Source organism: Acomys russatus, chromosome 31 (genome assembly GCF_903995435.1).
Source record: "Acomys russatus chromosome 31, mAcoRus1.1, whole genome shotgun sequence".
Taxonomy (NCBI): domain Eukaryota; kingdom Metazoa; phylum Chordata; class Mammalia; order Rodentia; family Muridae; genus Acomys; species Acomys russatus.
In genome coordinates this window covers 40699765-40718478 of record NC_067167.1, presented here as the reverse complement: position 1 = coordinate 40718478, position 18714 = coordinate 40699765, and the positions used below count along the sequence as shown (strand labels likewise).

Sequence of the window (18714 nt, the reverse complement as noted above, 5' to 3'; positions counted from 1 at the left end):
TAAACTCAGGCCCACCCTCTGCGCGAGGCGCCGGCTGCTCGCCGGAGTGAGCGTGGCGCGGCGCGCGTGCTTCCCGGCTGCGGGCGGCTGCGGGACGCGGGACGCCGAGGGCGGGCGGGAGCGGAGTCGCACGCCTCCTCTGCGGGCGGCGGCGATGGCGGCGGCGGAGCCCGCGAGCTCTGCTCAGCCCACGCCGCAGGCCCAGGCCCAGCCCCCGCCAGTGCCGCCGCCTGGGGCGCCATCCTCGCAGCCGCCCGCGGGGCTCGCGGCGGGCAGCAGCCGGCACGAGAAGAGCTTGGGGCTGCTCACCACCAAGTTCGTGTCGCTGCTGCAGGAGGCGCAGGACGGCGTCCTGGATCTCAAGGCGGTGAGCCGGGGCCGGGGATGGGCCGTGAGCGTCCCGGAGCGTGGTGGGGGGCGCGGGAGAGGTGCGGGGTCTCCACCGACCGGCCACCGCGCGGCCCTGGCCACAAAGAAGCACCCCGAGTGCGGCGCCCAGGAATTCGCGCTTTGCTCTGGACTCACTCGGGGGTTGGTTTGCGGTTGGAAACTGATGCCTTAATGCACCGCACTGTCCGACTTTATTCCTGTCTCAAGAACTTTCGTGCCAGTTCTTTCGAGTGAAAGGAGAGAATAATAGTTTTTAGAAGGGAAAATTCTTCTTCGGTGGCTGGGAAGTGATTTGTTGACTTAGTTTGAAATCTTACAGCCTTCTAGATGGGAAGATTTGCCATCACACCAAGAGGGGTTTTGTGACTTTCAGACTAAGGGGTGGAATTACTTACTACACTTTTTTTCTGGCTTTAGAAGTATGTTTACTTCGTTCTTTGCAACAGTTAGGATTTTTTTTCCCCTAAGACGACAGCGTGCATCAAAAGCTATTCAGTCATACAGAGATTTAACCGTTCCTGGCAAGACTTGGAAGGATTCCACATCCGTAGGGGGGTAAAAAAAAAAAAAAAAAAGAAAAGAAAGGGTATGTGATCATGTGAATTAAAATTCAGCTAGTACACGGATGTTAAGAAAGAGCCAATACTTCAAAAACAAACAAAATTGCTAAGGAGTCTGCAGTCACAGATGATTGCCCCTCCGACTTCTAATTATATCTGGCTGTACTGGGAGAACTCGAAGCTCCTAGGGACCGAGTACCTTCCTGGCTTGAGGCCTTTACCATCCTCAAGGCAACGCAAATAGTGTCTGAGCCAGAGACCAGAGACTCCGCCTTTCCCAGCTCTCCTGCAGAGTGTACTCCTGTTTGTGGACCAGAGGAGTCACTGGTTTGTTGGCACTTGGGTGTCCCCCTCTTTTCCTGGGTGTAGATGGCAGTGGGTGGCCATTCTTAGTTGGAAATGTAATTCTTGGGACTTTTTTTATTTCACTTTGGAAAGTTCCTTGTACTCTCTTCTCTCCCCTCCGCAACCTCTTCTTTCCCTCCTTAAAAGTGCTTTAGTGGGTATCTACTATATTCAAATTGTAATGAATTCAAATGGTATGGTTTCCAATTTCACTGACAGTAATGGTGTCAGCAGAGAAACCTCAGATGTTACCAAACACTCATTGAAATCTGCTGTTCAAAGTTAAAATCAGCTGTAATGGGTGACTGTCAGTATAAAAATAATTCAGAGAATTTCAGGGCTTTCCAGGTAAAACTGGGGCTTAATGGTTTGTCGTGAAACATGCTCATCAGAAATCAATGACCTCTGTCCTCCCTTCTAGACTTTGTTCTATGGCTTCCCTCCCATGTATGGCAGCAGGTTCAGGCATCGACTAACACAAGTTTGATATTCAATAGTCTTGTTTTGGTTATCTTCATCTGTCCTAAAGGTGCAAAGATTTCTGTAGTAATAAGTGTTATAAGTGTATATAAAAGTGTATATAAAACCTGATTATAAAACACCTTAATGATGAAGCGTTCCTAGTGATGTTCTCACAGTGCATCATAGGCAGATGTCGTTAAGACAACTCATACATGTTGAAGATGGGACTACACTAATAATAATGCATTTCTTCTAACTGGAAAATTTTTAAACATGCGCTTTATTATTTTTAACTTAATCTAACTCTGAGAAAGGAGCTTGTTTTGTATAAGCTATTGATACAAATTTTGTACCTAATGTTTTATATTAATAAGAGAATCTTTAATTTTTGTGAAAATCACAAATAAAAAAATATATTCTCACCAAATGCCCTGAGTGCCCATAACATATTCAAGAACGTAATGTTAAGCCTGATATTCCCACCCTAATGTAGGCCAACACACCAAACTTAGGAAAGTTCTGGGTTAAGTGCCAAGTGAGATGGAACACTTGAAATTAAACTGTTATTTTCTGTGCTGTACTGTCTTTTATTAGTCTTTAAAAATAAGCATAAGTTTGTGTGTGTCTGCACATCATGAATTTCTTTTTGTAAGGAGAAATGGTATAATTTTACTCCTTTAGAATAAAAGTAGCTCAGCAATCAATAGGCATCTGTCTAAAAAGGAGGGCACTGATGGCAGATTCTGTAGAAACAGATTAAACTAGTTTTTTTTCTGTACTTTAATAACTGTGAAGTGTTAAGGGGTGTATGTGTGTGTTGCCCTGAAAATTCCTGTTCTGCATACTTTACAGCTGGAGTTTCTATATTTAATTTGCCATTTTAATATCTTGAACTTTGCGAGCATTGCCTGAATTGTATATGGTTTTTTGGTTTTTTGTTTTTGTTGTTGGTTTTTCGAGACAGGGTTTCTCTGTGTAGCCCTGACTGTCCTGGACTCCCTTGGTAGACCAGATTGGTCTTGAACTCACAGAGATCCACCTGCCTCTGCTTCCTGGGGTGCTGGGTGTGAAGGCGTGTGCCACCACACCCAGCTTGGATTGCGTATGTTGTGTATTATGATTATTTAAGTTACAAATTACCTGAGTGGTGTCTAAGTATTGGTGCTTCTCTCCCAGACTCAGACAAATAACCTAACTGATACACACCCTAGAGGAAGGAATTCCAACCCCAGGATTTTAGGAGGTAACAAGACTTTGAAGCAGTTGGCATAACGTGGTATGTGTGTAGTGCAGCAAGACTCAGTGCTTGCTTTAAGATCTCAGGACAGCTCCACTCCTGGGTATGTCCCTGAAGAACTGAAAGTGAGGTCTGCAACAGTCAGTGTTATGTCAAAAGATGGACAGTCCAGATGTCTTTGGGTAGTCAAATGGGGTATGCAGATCCCGATAACGGGGAGGGACTGCTCTGCTTTAGAAAGAGATTCTAACACATACAGCAGAGACGATCCTTGAGGACTTTATACTGAACAAATAGACAGGCGCTGTAGAATTCTTTTTTAAATTTCATGAGTGTTTTTGCTTGCATGTATGTCTGTACTACATATGGGTGTGGAGCCTATGGAGGCCATCAGAGGGCATCAGATCCCCTGGAACTGGAGTTACAGATGGTTGCGAGTGAGCATTTAGGTACTGGGAATTGAACCTAGGTCCTCTGGAAGAGCAGCCAGTATTCTTAGCTGCTGATCCATCTCCATCCCCTAGTGTGTGATTCTTATTTAAGGACTCAGGTTCTTAGTGACAAAAGAGGAGTGTCGGCCAAAAGATAGGGCAGTATAGAATGGAAGTTGATTAAAGGGTTACAGGCTAAACTGATCACCCCAATATCTACACACTTGCACTTAGTGCTCCCCCATACCCATTCATTAAAATGGAACTGCATTTGAAGGTAGGTCCTTGACAGAAGCCTGAGTTAAATGACTTACACTGGGTGGAACTTGCATATATGTGAGACCGCAGAGCCCACCCCACAGGGACACACTTCCTCCAACAAGGCCATACTTCTTGGTAGTGCCTCTCCACTCCCTATGGGCCAAGCATTCAAATCTTTGGGAGCCAAGCCTATTCAAATAACCATAACCACTAACTTTGAAGGGCAGTAGTACTGCCTAGCATTCCTTCTGTGCTGTCCACTATTGTGTGTCTGCATTTCACTTTCTCCTCTGCTCCCATCAGTCTACAATAAAGTCGATTAGAAAATCAGAAATAATTAGGAAAGAGTCATCTGCTCTGTTACTTGCACTTAGCCTAGTGCTGGGCTTCAGTTACTAGTATAGCTTCCCTCTGGCTCACAACAGTCTCTTCCAGGCCCGTCCTTCTTCCCTTCTGTGTTGTCAATTACCTTTTTATGTTTGCCAGATTATCCCTATCAGCGTACACGCAGGTTGAAACAGCACCTATCTTCAAAAGAAAAAATAAATTTCTTGGAGGCCTCAGGATGCCTACAGTTATGGCCTTCCGTCTTTGTTCCTCCTTGCAGCAGGACATTTTAAAGGCATCATCTATGCTAGCTTTCCTTCTGTTCTTAAAATTTCTCCATGAGAGCCACTTTCCCTGCCAAAATCGTTCTGTCCAAGGGGGTCAGTAATCTTCTCTGAGCCTTGTCTCACTGCAGTGAATGGCCAGTTCTAACTTTTCTTACACTTTCTTCCTTTGAGTCCCACCATCCCTGCCCACATGTGCTGCTGTGTCAGGGTCAGGTTGCTCTTCGTTTTTCACACTTCATTCCCTTATTAGGTGGATCTGTGGATTCCACCTGTTCCTGAGATGTCTGTCTCCTGATGACAATCAAATTGATGTCTTGCTTGTGTGTCCCTTGTAGCTTTGACTCTCCTCCATGGCCTACACTTTTATGTCCAGTGATCTCCTTTTGTATGTTACAGTCTTCAAAGTTAAGTTTCTGACTTTCATTGCTTCGATATTTGTGTTAATCTTACCTTCTCTAGACTTCTAGGAAACAAACCACCATGCTTTTTTGAAATCATTGCTAGACCTTCCACTGTTACAGGTTTTTATTTCTTATTGATTTAATGATGTTGGGGTGGAATAATTCATCCATGTTTTATTATGAACTTTTAAGATGCAGATTATAATTAAGTGGGCTTATAATTTGTGCATAATTCTGACTCCCCTTACTCCTTAATTGCCAAAAGGCCCAGATACATAAGAGTAAGGCTGTCTTTTGATAAGCTTTTTCTGAAGAAAGAAATAGAAACCGACAGACAGTATAGTTTTTTCTCAGCTTACTATACAAAGTGACAGAGTTACCACTATGATCTTTATTTTTGTGGGCCTTATGTTATGATGTTAATTTTTTTCTTCTCCCCAACATCTGTTAGTCGTTAGGTGGAGAAACTTGGCTGGTATTTGCAAAATCTTGGAAATGCTTCAAATATATCTAGCTATTGTTCTAAAGACACCGAGTGGGTTGGATTTGGGATTAGACACTCCTGGTGTGACTTTGACAGTCAACACTCTCTTTGACTTTAAAAATATAAACACAGACTATGCTTTCTTTGTTCTCTTTGTCCTAAACAGGCTGCAGATACTTTGGCTGTAAGGCAAAAGCGAAGAATTTATGACATTACCAACGTCTTAGAGGGAATTGATCTAATTGAAAAAAAATCAAAGAACAGTATCCAGTGGAAGTAAGTTACAACATCTTTAAAACTGTACTCGATAAAATCAAAGTCAAACAAAAAAAAATTTTTTTTTCCAAATGCTTAGTTTTAGTCCTCTAATCATACCAAACACTCCTCTGTCCAAAGACAGAGCTCTCTGGACTTGTGTCATTGTTCATTGTGTGCTGGATGGTTCCCTGTTCTCCCCACTGTGGCATTTATCACTATGATATGATATTTTGACCAACCTTATGACAGATACTTTCTGTTTTTAGAGTACTTGCTTTGGCCTCAGTTTTTGTTAGAATTCTACCCAACTACCATAAGTTTATAGCAAACTTTACCATCACCTTGATGTTTATTAGCAGAGTGCAAAATTTAGCTCTTTGGCTCTAATGTGATCGATTTATTTATTTATTTATATGCATTTGGTTTTTGCATGCATGTATGTCTGCGTGAGGGTGCCAGAATCCTGGACTGATAGTTATAAACTGCCATATGGGTGTTGGGAATCGAACCTGGGTCCTCTGGAAGAACAGCAGCCAGTACTCTTAACTGCTGAGCCATCTCTCCAGACCCCTGTCAGTAAATCTCCAAGCAAGTATGTTTAGCTAGAGCTTTGGTGTTTAAGTTTTGTAAGGATTTTAATGTTTGGTTTTTCAAAAGACTGTAAACTCATTTTGATTAATCTATATGTCAGCTTTATTGCTAGAAAATTAAATGATAGTTAAGTGGCTGTCTGATTCTGTGCGTATTTATTCTCATGCTTTTAAGGGGTGTAGGTGCTGGCTGTAATACGAAAGAAGTTATAGATAGATTAAGATTTCTTAAAGCTGAAATTGAAGATCTAGAGTTGAAGGAAAGAGAACTCGATCAGCAGAAGTTGTGGCTACAGCAAAGCATCAAAAATGTGATGGAAGACTCCATTAATAACAGATATCCTTCTGAGTAAGTTATATGCATAGTTGCAGAATACTTATGTGCCATGTTTCTTTAGTCTCATGTCAGCTATCTGGTGCTTATGCAATTACATTTTACAAATGAATAGAGCATTTCATCATTTCTAATAACTTAGACTGGTATTTTTAAATGCTATCATTTTAAGTTATATAGTAATAGTAACATTCTTGTAGAGAGGAGAGAAAGATGAACTTTCAGTGAAGCAACTGACGTGATGCAGTATTTGCTAGTAAGTATGTAAGGCTCTTTAAATAATTATGTGCAGTTCTGGGGCAGTAAAAACTCAGCAACTTTCAGTTTTGAAAAACCAATTTTAGTTTAAAGGAGTATCATAAATTTATAATTCATGATGCCTCTGCCTAATACTAGCCCAGGAACGGTTTCTCCTTCTACACAGGGGATAGTAGTGATATGGTCCATGTGTTACTTACAAATCAGTTTCTGTGCTTGGTCGCCTGGAGTTTCATGGACACTGCAGTTTATCTTTCCTCACCTCATAGAAATATTTGAGTAATGTATATGTTGCATTGTTTATGCCGTCTTACTTGTTACTTTTGTGTGGGGGTCAAAACATAATCATGTGAGGACAGTGGGGATTTCCAAGCTGTGTTCTGTGGAACCTGAAGATGCAGAACCATTGAAGTGATCTAGAATTTGTTGGCCTGCTTTATATTTTACAAGATTTTGGCCATGCCCAGGTTTCTACACTGTGATCTAGCCAATTCTTAGAAATGGCAAGGGCTCAGCCAAGAGCAGACTTGTGGTAGACTCTTCAGTCCTGAACCATATCTGCCTCCCATTAGGCCCACACAGCCAGCAGGCAATAATGCTCTGTCTTTCTCATCACAAGGCCAGGCAACCTGGGGTGCTATTTAAACTAACCAGTTCTGAAGCGTTTCTTCTTCCTCACCTTGCTTTTCCTGTGAAGACCTGATACAGGTACAGAACTGATGCTTTCTTCTAACCACACTGATCTGTTTCCCATGTGACGTGTGACACTTGTCTCTAGGAGCTGAGTATAATATATTTGGTTTTCCAGAGCCTCCTTTCTCTTTCTGTGGCCAGGCAACTCATAGGATTGAAGCAATTACCCAGGCAGATGCAGCCATGTGGCCGCTCTCAGCCACAGTGCTGGTCTTTCCCATCCATTCTCTGTGCACACCCCAAAGTCCTCAGATGTCACAAACCAGGATGGCTGCTTCTTAGAACAACGCGTAGAAACTCAGCCTGCAGACCCCTGTCCTGGTCTTTTTAGAGTGGTGCTTTCTGTGTGACCTTGCTGCAGCACCGTCAGTCACGGGATTCCAGTTTGGCCTTCAGGCTTATTACACAGGTAGACTTGGATATAAATGTTGTTCCTTAATTCTCATGACAGTACATTTTCCTATGTAACTCACGAAGACATCTGCAACTGCTTTAATGGTAAGTACTGTCGGCCTTTTCTCATTGATTGATTGATTGATTGATTGATTGATTTTAGAGGCAGGATTTTTCTGTGTAGACCAAGCTGCCTCTAACTCAGGTTCACTTGTTAGGATCAAAGACGTGGGCCCCAATCACCCAGCTACATTCTTCCTTTGAACGTACCTGTTGACTGTAGATTCTCACAATTCTCCGTACACTCTGCCTGTCAGTATATTTAGAAGTTGGAGCTAGTTTTCCCTTTCTCTGCAGTGGTGTAATGATAGTCTGCTTCTGTTTCTCTTTTCATGGCAGTAAACTTTCTCACAGCTTTTACTTCATGTGTGGGAGGGCCAGGAGCCAAGGGAAGAGGAACTTACATCAGCAGGACTTAGCAGCCAGACTTTTCAAGCTCACAGGCAATAACAAGGCTTGCTACACCATAGGAACCTGAAACACAAGCACTGGCTCATGAGATTCTACAGCAGGTGACACCCAGTGAGGAGAGTGAGGTGAACCTATTTTATGACTAGGAATCTTGTTCCTAGTCCTGGTCCATCTTCTGTACCTCATCTTTACCACTTGAAATGACAATATGCATTAAATAAAGTGGAGGAGACTATTCCCAAAATTTTTAAATATTATGTGTGTTTACTAAAAAGATAGCATATGTACTGCCCACACAGTAATAAATTTGCCAAAGTATCTTTTCGAATGCAAACATAAGGACTGTGGGAAATCCATATGGCCTTGTCCTACTTTACCAGCACAGTTCTTAGCATTTCAGTGAAGTTTGAGGAAAGCTTTATTAATCTGAAGTTGTATAAAAGTTGTTGTAAAATATGGCTTAAAAAATAAATTTACTTAAAGGCAACCTGTTACTCTATCATACCTAGTCTCTAGTGTCCTGTTATTTAAATGGTTTGACTGATTTAAGTAAACAGTACTTACATAAGACTCAAAGGGTTGTACAGTCTCAGACTTTACAGAACACCGAGGATAAGAAAAATTAAAGAGCTAATTTTTAATTAAGGAGACTAGCAGCTAATCCTGAGAATGTGGCTCTTCTATGTCCTCGTTTAATGTCCAGAGCACAGCCATATTGTCATGGCCTTCATCTTATTGAAACGGACACACATCATCTGGCCTAGGTTGTTTTTGTTTTGTTGTTGTTGTTTTTTCTTTTTAAGACAGGGTCTTGGGTCTCAGGTTGGCCTCAAACTCACTGTGTAGCCAATTATGACCGTATCTTCTGATCCCTCCTGTCTGTCCCCCTTTGCACTGGAATTCATAGTCATATACTGACGTGTGTGGTGTTGGGGCCAGAACCCAGAGCTTTTTAGTAGGTTGACACTCCACCAACTAAGCTACACCACTAGCCTGTTTCATAAATTCTCAAGTAGCCTGTGCGGGCCTAGAGCTCACTGTTTAGCGAGCCAGCCTCAAGTTCTTAGTTCTCCTGCCTTCACCTCCTGAGTGCTGAGGTTAGACACACACCAGCACCCTTGGTAGCCTGGGACTAAACCCACAGCCTTGAGTCCAGATCTCCTGTTCTTGCCACATCTGTTCTGATCTGCAGCATTCCTACAGTTGTTAAGTGTGTGTTTATTTTGCCAGGTGATACACTGTTGGCCATTCAGGCACCTTCTGGTACACAGCTGGAAGTTCCTATTCCCGAAATGGTATGTAGCACAGCTGTTCTACAAGTGAAAAAAACAGACCTACTGTCTTAAGAGAGACAGATGTATTTACTTGCGCTGAACAAGAATTAAGACTATGAACACTTTTGAGTTATTGTTATTAAGATATATATATCTGAAAGTGCTGATATCTGAATTTGGACATTTTCAATACTTTGGTAAAAGTGGCTGAATGAAACTCGACTTCCCTTCTCGCCTATTCTTGATGTATTTAGGAATTAAAGCCTCAAGAAGTAAATTACCTTTTTGAAAAGGAAGAATTTTTTTTTTAACCTATTCAGGAAATCAAGTCAGTTGTCTGTGGCTCGATGGGTGGGAAAGTTTTTTGCGAAATTTGTAAATTCAAACTGGATGTTGAAATGACCACAGTTGGATAGTTTTCTCCAGAATCTGGAGTTCATGCATGTGGAAACTTTACAGAACATTACTGAGCACTACCAGGTAACATTACAGTGCCGTGGACACCAATGTACCTGGGTAGGAATCATCCCAGCATGGGAGAGACTGGGGTTTGAAGCCAACCTGGACAGTGAAAGTCTATCAAGTAAAAATGCAAATGAGGGCTGGGAAAGAAGTGGAAGAGGACGAGGACAGGGCAGGACAGAGTGACTGTGTAGAATTCAACAAGTACCTTTTTGACGACCATCATTTGAGCAACATTTTAGGGGCACATAGCTTTCACAGACCTTAGTATTCCCATTCTGCGTGGTGTTTTTTTCCTGTGCTGGAACCAAATGATTTTGTCGTGTGAATCTAGTTAGACCCTAATGACCTTGCCTGTCTTTGCTTCACGCTAGCTAGCAGTGGCCATACTCATTTGTTTATACCCAATTACTTCAAAGGGTCAGAATGGACAAAAGAAATACCAGATAAATTTAAAGAGTCACTCAGGACCTATCCATGTGCTGCTTATAAATAAGGAGCCCAGTTCATCTAAGCCGGTGGTTTTTCCTGTCCCCCCACCTGACGACCTCACACAGCCTTCCTCCCAGTCCTCACCATCAGTGACTCCAGAGAAATCCACCATGGCTGCTCAGAACCTGCCTGAGCAGCATGCTTCTGAAAGAAGCCAGAGTCTTCAGCAGACACCAGCCACAGGAATAGCTTCAGGTTGGTAGAAAGCCTTTGGTGTAGAAATTTCAATGAAAATATGAATACTATATGAAACAGATCAGAGAGCTGTTCTGAATTTGTCAGTTCTTGTATCTGAGGCAAAATAATCTTACTCCATGTTTTAATTTAATGTCTTCTCTAGTCTATATTGCCTGTCTCTAGAGTGGGTGTTAAGAAAGATTCTGAAGCAGATCTTGTCTTCCTATATTGTTAGACATATGCATGTATGTGTTTATATGTACATGCACATGCATGTATGTGTATATGCACATTACAGAAATATAATCAGTTACAAGTGCTAAATTCTAGAGAACTTTTGTTTCTGAGCAAATACAAACACCACAGCAGATATTAAAAGCTGTAGTACATATAATTTGTATTGTTTGCTAATGGGATAAACCTCACTGTTTCTATTGAGATTTCACAATTAGTAACATGGAGCTAGAAAGGTTTTAACTGGACATAGATCTCACTCTTTTCTATAAGTATTTTTATGCTATAGCTGACGAGATGCACCAGAGAAAGCATCATCTTAAAGTGCTAATTAATTTCAGTTTAATTGGGATATATATGGTAAACAAACTGTATATGCTTTAGCTTAAACTCAGTTGGTATTTTGGCTTCCACAGAGCATTAAACAAAAAACTTAGCAAATCGGAGTACTTCCTGTGTATCATTTGGGGGCCGCATTAGACATTGTGAGTATCAGGTGGGAATGCCAGCTAAGATCTGTACATGGGAAAGTAGAAGTTAAGAGTATACGGTGGTGGACGTGAGGGTAGGGGGACTTGGATATAGTGTGCTTTCGGGAAGCACAAGGTAGCATTTCAGAAGCTTCAGAGACTGAAGACTAGATGTTTGCATTTACTGCAGCTGAGAGAGCAGTAAGGCTAGAATACCGGGGGATAGGAAAGAGAAGTAATGAACAGATGTGACAAGCATTGTTTAGGCAAAGCAAGTAACTTTTGGTGTATTAAGATATGGATATAAAGTGAACAGGAGAAATGAAGTGTTGTTGAGTAAGTAGAATTATATCACATTTGTGACACAGACTTGGTTTTAGAAGAATGGGGAGGCTTTGCCTGTGTCATCAGTTTGGAAGTTTAAATGTGATGCCAACAAAGTAGATACTCAGGAACATTGTCTTCCACAACGCTCTAGTACTTTCAGCTTTATCTGCCCATCAAACTAGTGATGTGACTGTCAGTACTGAAACATAATTGCCCTCTCACATTTGTGTTTCCAGCAGGATCTATTAGTGGAGACATCATTGATGAACTGATGTCTTCTGATGGTGAGTAGTTGAAAATTTTACTAGTGGATATAATCGCTGTCCTACAGTTTAAATGCCATGTGACTCAGTATCATATAGGATTCTTTTAGAATTTAGACTTACTTGGCATTTTGAGGGAAAGAACCCATAAGGAACACTTATCACTTTTATTGAACACTATTGCACGCTGGCCCAAGAGTAACTGAGGAGCATGTATCCATCAACAGTTCTCTGCACACACCCATGGCAGGTAATTTCAAGCTGCCCACCTGAACCACTGAACTATTACTAAAATTAAACTAGCCGGTGTTTTTTGAAATGTGTGAGAATTATTAAAAAATCAAGTGTTAATAATTTCTCTGGACTTTTATACCAGTTTTTGGATTCAGAGTTGAGAGATTTTCTGCTAGTCATCATAATTCATATGTAGAAACCAACTGTAACAGTGACTCTGTTTTTCCTTTGCAGTGTTCCCTCTCTTACGGCTCTCTCCTACTCCAGCAGATGACTACAACTTTCATTTAGATGATAATGAAGGAGTTTGTGATCTCTTTGATGTTCAGATACTAAATTACTAGATTCCATGGAAACCTGGGACTGTTATCTACCTCTAACTGTAACGTTTTAGGATTCCTAATAACCTAAGTATTTAAATTATGAATGTAACACCTTTGTAGTTCACTGACTCTAAAGTATTCTTCCCTAGCGTTAATGTTTTACTTCACAGAACTGAAAAGGGCTCTGACTGCTGCAAGGGCGAGGATGAACTGTCTGCCAGCACGCCCTCCAATAATTACATTCCTCCGTAGCTTCCTCTTCTGAAAATTAAAGCAGGCTTCAGGTCATTACAACAAAACATTGCCCAGAAGACCACCGATTTGTCTTGTTTTTACTGCCAGAGTTGTTTCTATGTGTCCTTCAGACATTCACTGCCTCATATAAAATGAAGGATGTCACTGTGTGTGAACAGATTTTTGTGAAGTGCCTTCTGTTTTAGCACTTTAAGTCTATCAGTTTGTTGACTTCTGACATTCCACTTTCCTAGTATAGGAAAGATCTCTTTATGTAGTTTGTTTTTTAAATGTGCCAATGCCTGTACATTAACAAGATTTTTAAAAAATAAAGCTGTATGAAGCACTCAATTTATTGATCTTTGGGGAACGTGATACATCGTCACTATATTACAACTGAGCCATTAGTCGTGTTGCTTCGTCAACATTAGCTGGTTCACTCTCACGGTGCTTCTGAGGAATCAAAAGGGGAAAAAAATTAAGAAAATAAAAACCTAAGTAGCAGCAAACCAAACCTCCTTGAAATATCAACTGTTAACCTAGTTTAATTCCTCTAGTAAACTTTAGAAATACAATTCATTCCACATTTAGATGTAATGTTTGAGCCTGAATATGACTGAATGTGCTACACACACAAAATGCCAAGTAAAAATTACTATAGTGGAATTCCAGTAGAATCACTGTGTGTAGGGTAAACATCAGAATGAATAGTTAGTTCTTTTGTAGAAGTACTTAGACCTTGAAGAAATGTGATTTAAAGAATTGTTTCTCTGAAGCAGCCTTTGCATGGCTCTGGTCACAAGATGGTCCTGGCCCACCTAGAACGTCTTGCATTGCTGGGTACTGCAGCAGGGTACAATACGGACAAAATCTACAGGGGTGTAATGCTTTCCTTTGGTATGAGGAACTTGTTTCACCCAAAAACAACTTTTGTGGAACAATCAATAAATATACTTTTGCAAGTCTGTTCTAGATTCAGTCTACAGAGGCTGTCATCTCCTTGCTGCCAGGAAAGCCTTAATTCATCCTTGAGTAGCTCTCTTTCTTTGATTGTTCAGGACATGCATAACTTACGCTTCAAAACTATTCATCTTCAAAGGACCAGTCATGAAAGCAACTAAGATTTACTTACCAGTTCTTTCTGCACAGAAGCAAGAGAAAGGCTTTTTGAAAAGTTTGCAAGTTCTTTCTGTATATTTACAAAAGCTCTGTTCATTCTGTTGACTTTTTCATCATTCATAATGTTTATCTATGAAAGAAAACATCCAAAACCTATCACTAGTAAAGATAAATTTTACTCATGTTTTAATCTTGTTAAGCATTAAAAAAAAAAAAAATTTACGTACTGGGCTGCCCAGATGTCTTAGCAGTATAGGCACTTGCTCTGCATGCTAGGTGCCTGAGTGTGTTCATCTGACCTAAACACCTGTCTCCTACTCAGGTCACGCATGTAGCACAGACACACAATTTTTAAAAAGCCAATAAACTCTTGACTCCACCTGATAATTCACACTAAAGACTATTATTTGTCTTATTAGGAATTTTAGTCAGAAGGTTTGGGTTTTCAAAGCTAACAATTCTGTGGATTTACTTCATACTTAATATTTTGTTGGCAGAAACTGATCAAAGATCAAAATACATGATCTGGGACTGGAAAGATGGCTCAGAGGACCCGTTCAGTTTTTGGCTGCCACGTGCAGCTCACAACTACTATTAGCCCCATTCTCTAGGTAATATTCTACCCTCTCTGGACTCAGCAGGCCCACGTATTAGTGGCATTTAACACATTAAGGGGAAAGAAGACTTTTTTGGTTTGTTTTGTTTGTTTTTTGTTTTTCGAGACAGGGTTTCTCTGTGCAGTCTTAGCTGTCCTGGACACTCTGTAGACCAGGCTGACCTCGAACTCACAGTGATCCGCCTGCCTCTGCCTACCGAGTGCTGGGATTAAAGCCGTGTGCCACCATACCCGGCGTGGAAAAAAAATTTTTTTGATGTGACAAGTCCTGGCTTTGGCGCTTAGCTCTCATTTATAAAAATAAGAAACTTGGATCTAATGCTCTCAGTTCTTGTGAATAGTAAGCTCTCTGAGCCCTTTCCGGGCCCCTTCTCTCAATGGACACCTCAGTAGTCCTCTGGAATCTAAGCAGAGAAGGAATGGTGCCTCAAGTGCTACCAGTTTCTCCACAAAAGCCCCTTGGCTCCTTTGTCCTACAATCTTCATAACAACACCAATACTCCTCCCTGACTACTGTCACCCAGAAACACCACTGGCTGCTTTGTGAAAGACTTCAAAACCCTGACTGACTACTCTATGCATGGAATCACTGTTTAGTGAACTCAACAAACCCAGTCTAGCAAAATAGTCTCTGTCTAAAGGTCCAGGGCTGTGGGATCTTTTTCAGTCAACTTCTGCTCCAAGGAAATACCTTCAACTTACAGTTCACCTGTCTTAGTCACAATAGACGTTCACTCTAAAACTTTTACAATCCTCACAGTTCACCTCCTTCCTTCACTATTACTCAATCACTTCTTTATACTTTTCTTTTTCCTTCTCTTTTATCCTTTGACAAAATTTGCTTGGTAGTCTGGCTAAACACAAGTGAACAATTCTGAATCCAGCTCTTCAGCTGATTAAAGTCACAACTGGCTGGCTGGTTTCATTAAATTGATTATTACAAACTTCACTCTAATATTTATACCAATTCTAAAGCTACTTTCTGAAGAAACTGATACTCCAGCTAGGGTTATTTCTATACCTACTTAGATATGCATTTTCTCTGATTGTATCAGCTTATGTAAAAGTTCTAGTATTTCAGAGCTCAAAAAAGTAATCTTCCTTAAACAGACTAGACTACACTCTTTCATCACATGGGGTGAGGAATATTCTTAAAAGATGCTGCTCCCAGGATTTCCTAGCTCTGTAGTATTATTAGTTCCTCTTTGTTGGTCTTTGCAATTACAAAGATAATCCTGTGAAAAATTCCAGCCTCTCGTTTTATACAGTTTTACTTCCTTCATAATTATAAAATCCCAGATCTCCTTTAGTAAGTGTATCCAAGTTCTTGAGAGAGATGAAAGTCAAGTTCTTGGGTTTTAGGGGTTTTTGTTTTGTTTGTTTGTTTTGTTTGTTTGTTTTGTTTTTTGTTTTTTCAAGAGACAGGGTTTCTCTGTGTAGCCCTGGCTGTCCTGGAACTCACTTTGTAAACCAGGCTAGCCTTGAACTCAGATCTGCCTGCCTCTGTCCCCCCAAATACTGGTATTAAAGGTGTGTGCCATCACTGCCCAGCCAAAAGTCAGGTTTTAATGGACGGTTAAGACATCTATTGCATCCTAAAGAGTTGGCTCATTTTTTAGGTTGGAAACAGTCTAAGAGTATACAGAATATATTCAATTATGAGAAGAAATTCTCATATTTTGAAGTATAAAGATTTGTTATCTTTATCTGTGTATGCGCCTGCACTTAGTTTATGTACACCATATACATGAGAGTGCCGCAGGACATAAAAGGACATCAGATACCTTACAACTGGAGTTCCAGCCATGGGGGCTTACAACCTTGGTCCTCTACAAGAAACTTTCTTTTCAAATTTTGTATTTCAACCAAATTCTTCATTTTATAGGCTTCTAAGCCAAGATACTGGCTGCCAAGCTGCTGGCTGCCATTGTACACCTTTGCTAGTGGAATCTTGAATATAATTCAGAGAGAACTAGTAAGAACTGTCCTCCATACTGTCTTAACAGTGACTTCTAAGGTCCAGACAGCTACTAGGCTGCTGTGTGGAACCTCTTAATTTATGCAGTTAGTGGGGTTTTTTTTTTTTTAATTTGTCTTTACCCTCTTAAATTTATATTTTAAAAAGGAAGTTATTTATCTTAACATTTTAAAAATAATCTTGCCTAGTAAGAAAGGATAAATTCTGACTTAAGTAGCAAAATCTCACTGTTCAGTAGTTTAACTACATTTTGTTTATAAACAATAAAGTCAGAATTCTTAAGTACTCACCTTCTTAAGATTAGTGGTAACTGGTTTTGCCTTGTTTTTAACCTTGAAAGGTTTTTGGCTGGCTATGTGAAATACATTTCTGGGCTTTTGCCCTTTTAATTTGTTCTTGGCCATTATCTAGAAAAGAAAGGGGTTCAGTTAAACTGCTTAGATTTTGAACCAAAAATCAACTTTAAAATTTTGTTTTGGTTTTCAGACAGGGTTTCTCTGTGTAGCCTTGTCTGTCTTGGAGCTGGCTCTGTAGACCAGGCTGGCCTCAAATTCACTGAGATCCATCTGCCTTGTCTCCAAATTGCTGGGATTACAGGAGTGCACCACTGTTGCCTGCCTGGCTACTCAATTTTAATTTTAATGACCATCTTAATTCTGATTATTTTAAAAGTTGTTACATAAATCCTATGTCTTTCACTCTTAGACATTTTGCTGTGTGAATGAGGCAGGCACACCAATCTTTCCTGCATCCCTAGCACCAGGTCGAGACACCCAGTTTATGGGATGCAGACCACCTTTTGTCTGCATCCCATAAACTGTACAGCAGAAACAGGCAGTAACTCTGCAGGTTCGTGCACTACTCTCCTGGTTTGTATTATATATTACGTCTAATCTCCTCCCTTTTTCCTCTTTCTTCTTGTTAGCACTTCCTACCTCCCTCACATTCCTTTCAACAATTTCTCTGACATTTCTGTACAATTTTTTTTACTTAGAAGCTTCTTTTAAGTTTACGAATTCACCTCAGAAACAATTTTCAAAATAACAATAACTTACATTTACTGAGCTTTTACTATATAAACAATCCTAGACTACAATTTCATGTGGTTTAACTTGGTTATTCCTCACCAAAACCCTTTGTGGTAAATACTATTATCCCCATCTTACTGGTTTAGTGATGCAAAGATTTAAAACATACAAGTTGGCCTAGGGTTCGTATGTCATACCTGCATCTCATGGGGGAAAGTTGCCTGCTGCTGCACAGCTATGTGTTTATGGCTGTGACTTTCTGCTGTGACTCTGGCCCACAAAAACAATGGTGTTTATTTATCTGGCTCTTTACTCAAACTTTCCCAAGTTTTTGCACAAGCCAGCTGCACACAGTGGCAATCCTTAAAAAAAATTTTTTTTAAACATCTTTTATGAAATGATAAATCGTCCTGAAGTTTAAAACTTAAATGGTTGTCCTAACAAACGCGGGGAATATGTCTTGGTCTATTATACCTTTGGTACTCTTGACTCTCGTTAATATATGTCATATCTTGCCTTTCTTTTGCTCAGATTTTATATCTTGACTAAAACTTCCAACAGTTCAGCCTCAATATATGTACACTCGAACTCAGTACTTCTGCTTCAAAATACAGTAACAGAATATACATGATTACAGTAGTAAGAACAACTATAGCCATTCAACTTACTTAAGATCCACCCCATCTAACCTCCCATCTAGTATTCACTCATCATTGACTAACCCTGAATAAAGAACCGACACATAGTACACACACACGCTCAAGCACAGGCACTTCATGTGCACAAATAATACATCAACATGAAGTGTACACAGATAACAGTGTCACAGACCCGAGGGACGAGACGCTTGCTAGCTAAGCTGGAAACACAGAAAGCCTAGAGGAGGCCCACAGCCTATGCCGAGGGGTGGCCGCGAGGTCTCAGGCCTGGACACCGAGCAGGTCCACCGCCCACGAGGGCTTGACAGCCTGGGAGACTTCAGCGGAACAGAGCCCACGGAACCGCCTCGGCCGGAAACCCCGCCGCGCCAAAACCACTCCACCCCAGTGCTCCGAAAATCCTCACCAGCGCCTCACCAATTCTGCGAAGTTCACGCGGGGACCTCAGGTTCCCAGTGACGCCATGCCTAAGATCAGCGCACCGGAAGTTCCGGGAAGACGAGCCAGTTAGGTGCGCTCTCTGCAGCCGTAAGACCCACCCACTGCGAGGGCCACGCCCGCACGCGCCGGCCGGGGACTTGGCCACGCCCCTTCCGCCGGGTCCTCACTATGGAGCCCCCGCTTCGGGGCCACCTGGAGGGA

The 18714-nt window shown here is 41.2% G+C and overlaps 2 protein-coding genes across 6 annotated transcripts; one reads left to right on the top strand and one right to left on the bottom strand.

The window, feature by feature from the left end:
* Positions 1-154: 154 nt before the first annotated feature.
* On the top strand, positions 155-12703 carry E2f5 (E2F transcription factor 5). 4 transcript variants are annotated; one of them, XM_051172789.1, is made up of 8 exons: positions 155-367; positions 5352-5461; positions 6209-6372; positions 7775-7816; positions 9413-9477; positions 10338-10605; positions 11858-11902; positions 12609-12703. In XM_051172789.1, the coding sequence occupies exons 1-8, from the start codon at positions 155-157 to the stop codon at positions 12701-12703; spliced, it is 1002 nt and encodes a 333-aa protein (XP_051028746.1). The 4 variants fall into 4 exon arrangements, with proteins under 4 accessions (XP_051028746.1, XP_051028745.1, XP_051028744.1 ...); XM_051172788.1 differs by having other exon boundaries at positions 11855-11902; XM_051172787.1 differs by having other exon boundaries at positions 12350-12679.
* A 302-nt stretch (positions 12704-13005) lies between these two features.
* Positions 13006-18474, bottom strand: Rbis (ribosomal biogenesis factor). 2 transcript variants are annotated; one of them, XM_051172790.1, is made up of 4 exons: positions 18314-18474; positions 16676-16792; positions 13805-13921; positions 13006-13125 (listed from the first exon to the last, which is right to left on the bottom strand). In XM_051172790.1, exons 2-4 carry the CDS (start codon positions 16787-16789, stop codon positions 13063-13065), a joined length of 294 nt encoding a protein of 97 aa, XP_051028747.1. In that variant the 5' UTR covers positions 16790-16792; positions 18314-18474; the 3' UTR covers positions 13006-13062. The 2 variants fall into 2 exon arrangements, with proteins under 2 accessions (XP_051028747.1, XP_051028748.1); XM_051172791.1 differs by having other exon boundaries at positions 13014-13122.
* Between the last annotated feature and the right edge of the window lie 240 nt (positions 18475-18714).